This window comes from Cucurbita moschata, unplaced genomic scaffold (genome assembly GCF_002738365.1).
Source record: "Cucurbita moschata cultivar Rifu unplaced genomic scaffold, Cmos_1.0 Cmo_Scf00014, whole genome shotgun sequence".
Lineage (NCBI taxonomy): Eukaryota > Viridiplantae > Streptophyta > Magnoliopsida > Cucurbitales > Cucurbitaceae > Cucurbita > Cucurbita moschata.
In genome coordinates this window covers 712,316-717,588 of record NW_019268530.1, presented here as the reverse complement: position 1 = coordinate 717,588, position 5,273 = coordinate 712,316, and the positions used below count along the sequence as shown (strand labels likewise).

The window sequence follows — 5,273 nt, the reverse complement described above, 5'->3', positions numbered from 1 at the left end:
AAAAAAAAAAAAAAAAAAAAAAAAAAAAAAAAGCGGCAAACAAGAAAAAGAAAGAAAGAAAGAAAACATACCAAGACTGATGAATTTGGCTATCAATTTCCCCGTCATGCAACTCCATCACAGAAAACCAGAAAAGAACTTCCGTTTGCTGTGTTCTTCCAGGCTTCGAAAAAGTTAGAAAAATACGAAGTTACAGAGAGTTTGAAAAGTTGGCGCAACGTCTGTCGAAGACGAAGCAGTCTAATGGGCTTTTGCGGTTCAATGTTCAGAGCTTCATAAACCCTAAAGTGGACCAAAGGAAACAGAGGATTAAACAAAAAGAAAGGAAAGAAGGAACTAGGGCGAATTGGACCGGACGTGGGCTATTTATAGGTTTATTTCAAAGACTAAATCTCTGTGGTCAAGTTTTTAGCCCACCTCCAATTATTTAATCTCAACCGTCCATTTTTTCCTCTTGTTTTGTTCTGAATTTAAAGATTATAGGAGCTTTAGTAAAGTATTAGGTTAAAGTATTAAAAAAAATATCTTCCAATTTTTTATTTGTACAAATCTTAAAATTTTAAAATATTTCAAAAATATTTGAAATAAAAATTTGTTAGAATATTAAATTGACATCAGATACACATACACTATGTCTGTGAATATTTAGATTTAATTTAATAAAAAGATCTCGTCAATATATATATTATAATACATAAAAGATTATAAATATAATATTGCATTAAATAAAATAAAAAATCTCGATTAATCACTTTAAATTTATTTTTGAATAATCTGTCGTGTACGTTCAAAAATGATATTCTATATTTTTTTTTGTTAGGATTTGCAATTTTCACAAGAACAAGAAAGGCATCACAAACTATTTGAAGCTTCCAAATGAACCTAATGGAAGAAATAATAAGATCGTTTGGGAAGAAATCAGTAAAATTTGAAGTTTGACAAATACACTACGAAATGTTAAAACTCTATATTTATTAGTTGACATAGAAGCATAAAACATCCTTATTCCATTCTAAACATTTTAAACATCTTCAACAAAGTACAAGTGGGTGATGATTAAGGGGAAGGTGAAATTCCTGAGTCGAAAAAGGGGTAAAAATAATTAGCTCGAACCGTCGCAAGTGAAACCATGCTAGAGAATAAGTGTATACATATTTGTCCAATGGCTTAATCAATCCAGAGAAAGAGTTGTTGTCGTCGTTGTCGTTGTCTTCTTCTTCCACATAGAAGATCAGTCAGTATTTTCACACGATGCTGCAACACAAGACCGACCCAATTGCTGGAGTAATAGATAGAACTCGAACCAACTTCGAAACAATGCTCTACTTGTCTCCACCTCCAAACATCCCCATCATATCTTTGTTGGAACCCATTTGCTTCATCAAGCTCTGTAAGCCACCCATCCCGCCAATTTGCTTCAAAATCTGGGGAGGAAGGACCTTACTCATGTGCTGTGCATTCATGTTTCGAGATAGAGCGCTCATTTCGCCCTTCTTTGGGATCTTCAGCCCTTTCATCTTGCTCCATACCTTGGCGAGGCGTTTGTACTCTTCCATCATTTCCATTACTTCCTGAATGCGGCGACCTGAACCTCGTGCTACTCGCATCATTCTTGACTCGTTCATGAGCTTCGGGTTTGAGCTATCCAATTCTGTTAAAATAATAAATCCATGTATCAGTCTCACAATCATCAAATTCAATACACACCGAGGTAGCAAGAAAAAGATAGGCAGAGCATATGGATAGTTTTTGCTTTCCTTCATCCGTCATTGAGTCCATCATAGTCATGTAGCGTTTTAGTTTCGCTTGGCTTTCCTTTTCACGCCCTTTTGGCATCAATTCAGCACTAAATCCAGGAAGCATTGAAAATACCTAAACAGACCATTTCTTAGAATAATGCGTTTCAAGAAGTCATTGATGTAAAGAAAGACTGCAATCAAAGAATTAAAAACTTGACCACCCAATCAGCGTATAGCAAGTATTTAGAGCAGAGGTTCAAATTCCATGTAAACACACATTATCTCAATTATTTATAACACGAAATTGGCTAGAAAGAACTTGTATTTGCTAGGACAGTTGCAGATCTGTGAATAAAAATGTGAAGCAAAACATATTCTAAACTTGCTTAACCGATGTTACAATGCAACTCTGCGTTCCTCTATAAAGTATCTATTGCAAGAAACAGGCCGTATTTCCAAGATTTATGTCGATATCATTAACCTTAGTAGTGGAAAGTTTAGAACCTGAGGAACAGTTTTTACTATGATGAACCACTAAGTGACACTACTACTCACAAATCTCCCTCAGAACTTCAAAAGGTTAACCTACTTTTTTTTTTTCCAAATGTATGGGAGAAGCAAATAATAAGATAAATGGTATATTATATCATGTCAGAATAATACCTGGCTAATTGGACCCATCTTAAGCAAGTTCTGAAACTGCTCGTACATAATTCTCAAAGTAAAATTTCCTTCTGAAAGCTTTTGCAAAAGCTCTGGTTGCTGATCCATTGGCACGACTTCATGAATTTTATCCATGAATCCAGACCAGTCTCCCATGCCTAAAGAAATAAAACAATCAGGTAATGACAGAAAACATGCAATAACTGAAGCCAACAAGTTCAGATTCAATAGACAAAGCACCTAGGAGACGGCTGACAAATGGTTTAACATCAAAAACTTCAAACTCATCCATGTGTTCTCCAATTCCAATGAAAATGACAGGACTCTTTGTTGCTGCAACACTGCAACCATACGTAGAAAACAAAGAGATTTAGCTCAATGATTCACCATTCATCTATACATCTTTCATAGGATGCAATGAATCCCAGAAAAAAGAGAACTGCAAGTGTGTAACAGATTTTGACACAATATCCTCCTAGCGTCAATTGGACTAAGCTATTTAACGTGACCAAGCACTTGATCAAACAATAAATCCAATGAATATCTACAGATATGTTCCATAAGGCTCAAAGACTACCAAGAAAAATAAAGCTTTCCAAAACAATCGGCATGGAGTTTCCAACTTTCACTATGGTTTTTCATCCCAAAAAAAGCAGGAATAAACAGAGCTTTGAAAACTTACGCACTAAGAGCACCACCTCCCTTTGCGTGACCATCCATTTTAGTCACAATCACAGCACCAACTGCAACACTTTGTTTGAATGCTTGAGCTTGGTCAAATGCTGCCTGACCAATACTGCTATCCATAACAAATATAACAAGATCTGGTTTCTGGACAAGGCAAAGAACAGTCAGGAATTTCAACAAGATAATCAAATGGCCAACAAAAGAATAAGTACAAGAAAATTACCGTTGCTTCAGAAACTTGCCGCATTTCTTCAAAAAGAGCAGCTTCTTGTTTGTGACGCCCACTGGTATCAACAATTATGAGATCACAATTTTCTTTCTTGAATCTCTCCACACCTTCCTCCGCAATTTTTACAGGATCTGATTCCATGTAACTACAAAATAGGGAAACAAAGAATAATGGATATACTGAATGACATCTTGATGAATAAATCGAGCACACTCCAGAAACAAAGAAAACTTCAACTATAAAAGTAAAAACTAAAAGGAAAAGGGGAAAAAAAAAAAAAAAAAAAGAGAGAGAGCGAACACACACACACACACATGTATATACATATTTATGTTCCAGGATATACCTGGAACCATAAACTCTAAACATATCTCCTTCCATACCTCACCCGCCACCAATACCAACCAAATTACAAAAACGCTAGAAGAAAGAAAGCAAAGATGTCGAATACTATCAAACACAATGATCAATACATGCAAGAAAGTAGTTTGATCTTAGCAAGAAAGTAGTTCTAAAGAGGATAACACACTAAGTTATTAATTTGGTAAAACCACCCCCTCACATATAGTACTATTCTTTTCGTAAAACCGTGCTTCCATAATCATAGAAATGCACAGACGAGTCAATTCAATAATATATAGGTACCATACCTTCCATAAAAGGGAATCTTTGCTTTGGTTGCATTCTGCTTCAATTGATCAAATGCACCAGCTCTGAATGTATCTGCACACACCAAGGCAGGCTTCCAGCCTTTCTTCTGATGATAATATGCATACTTCGTACATGTTGTGGTCTTCCCAGACCCTGTATTTTAGAAAATTTAAAGAAGTATAGAGTAACCAATTACATGTAGAAAAAAGTGAAAAATGGTAAAAAGAAAACTATGGATTTCACGAATCAAACAAATATAGTTCAACAAGAATGAATTATAAGAGAAATCCTTTTTCTAAACAAACATATAACTACAAATCTTTCAGATGCTGCTACATCGTGAATAAAACAGCTCCCAGATGGTAGCTTTAGATTTCATCTCGTCAAACTCAAATAGTGACGAATGATGATAACAGCAACTAACCCACATCAGTCTGAATGTCCAAACGCCACATTTAAGTGGATCAATAAATGAATACTGAAGAAAACAATCTTACAGCCGACATACCTTGCAAACCAACAAACATGATAACACTAGTTTTTCCTTTCTTTGGCGTAAAAGATGGCTTCCCAGGATCAAGCATTTTGCACAATTCATTAAATACAGCCTACATAAGGAGAAAAGAAAACCTCTTAAAATGCAGCTTACCAATGAAGAGTATACAATAGGTAATTTTTAAAATAGGTGAGTGAAGAGACCAACAAAACGAGTAAAGTTGTTCAGCATGGTTTTATTATCAAAAGTAGTCGTAAAAATGATGAAGGATATATCATCTTCAAATGCTGACCGTTGGAAATTAACCTTGGTTAGCTACAAACATCAGTTACTCTGTACAAAAGGGTTAGGGAGTGTTGCAATCACCTTCTTTGTCCATTTCAGTTTTTCTTTTACTACCTCCAACTAGTTTCCTCTTTAATCATAAGGTCACACTCTTGAGGTTAACCCTCTCTTTCCAAAACAAGAATCCCACAGAACAATGATGCCCACGGAAGTACTAACCCACCCAGTTATCTCTCTACAACAGCATACTTTGAAAATTTGGAAAGCCGAACAAAAATTGCTATAGCAACGTTAAAGTACACAAATCCTAAAACATGTCATATTTATAAACTTCGAAACATAGAAACAGCTAAAATTAAGTGCCCTCAGAAAGATTTTTCGTTTCCCATTGATTCTCGTAGTACATAATCAAATATATGGACAATTTCGAAAGTCATTGAGCACTAAGATACAGCAGCAGCAACAGCAAAAAAAAAAAAAAAAAAAAAAAAAAAAAAAAAAAAAAAAAAAAAAAAAAAAAAAA

General features: G+C 35.0%; 2 protein-coding genes across 2 annotated transcripts in view; both read right to left on the bottom strand.

Annotated features, from left to right (window-relative positions):
* Positions 1-332, bottom strand: part of LOC111452089 (zinc finger BED domain-containing protein DAYSLEEPER-like) — a 3,597-nt gene extending 3,265 nt beyond the window's left edge. Inside the window, exon 1 of the mRNA XM_023092628.1 lies at positions 72-332. Within this exon, the coding sequence (XP_022948396.1) occupies positions 72-118 (47 nt within the window). The 5' untranslated portion in view covers positions 119-332. The remainder of the gene's footprint in view (positions 1-71) is intronic.
* Positions 333-952: 620 nt separating this feature from the next.
* Positions 953-5,273, bottom strand: part of LOC111452092 (signal recognition particle 54 kDa protein 2-like) — a 5,045-nt gene continuing 724 nt past the window's right edge. Inside the window, exons 2-9 of the mRNA XM_023092633.1 lie at positions 4,478-4,577; positions 3,969-4,122; positions 3,313-3,463; positions 3,085-3,233; positions 2,643-2,743; positions 2,403-2,560; positions 1,758-1,872; positions 953-1,651 (exon numbers count right to left, since the gene is read on the bottom strand). Of these exons, the coding sequence (XP_022948401.1) occupies positions 1,323-1,651; positions 1,758-1,872; positions 2,403-2,560; positions 2,643-2,743; positions 3,085-3,233; positions 3,313-3,463; positions 3,969-4,122; positions 4,478-4,577 (1,257 nt within the window). The 3' untranslated portion in view covers positions 953-1,322. The remainder of the gene's footprint in view (positions 1,652-1,757; positions 1,873-2,402; positions 2,561-2,642; positions 2,744-3,084; positions 3,234-3,312; positions 3,464-3,968; positions 4,123-4,477; positions 4,578-5,273) is intronic.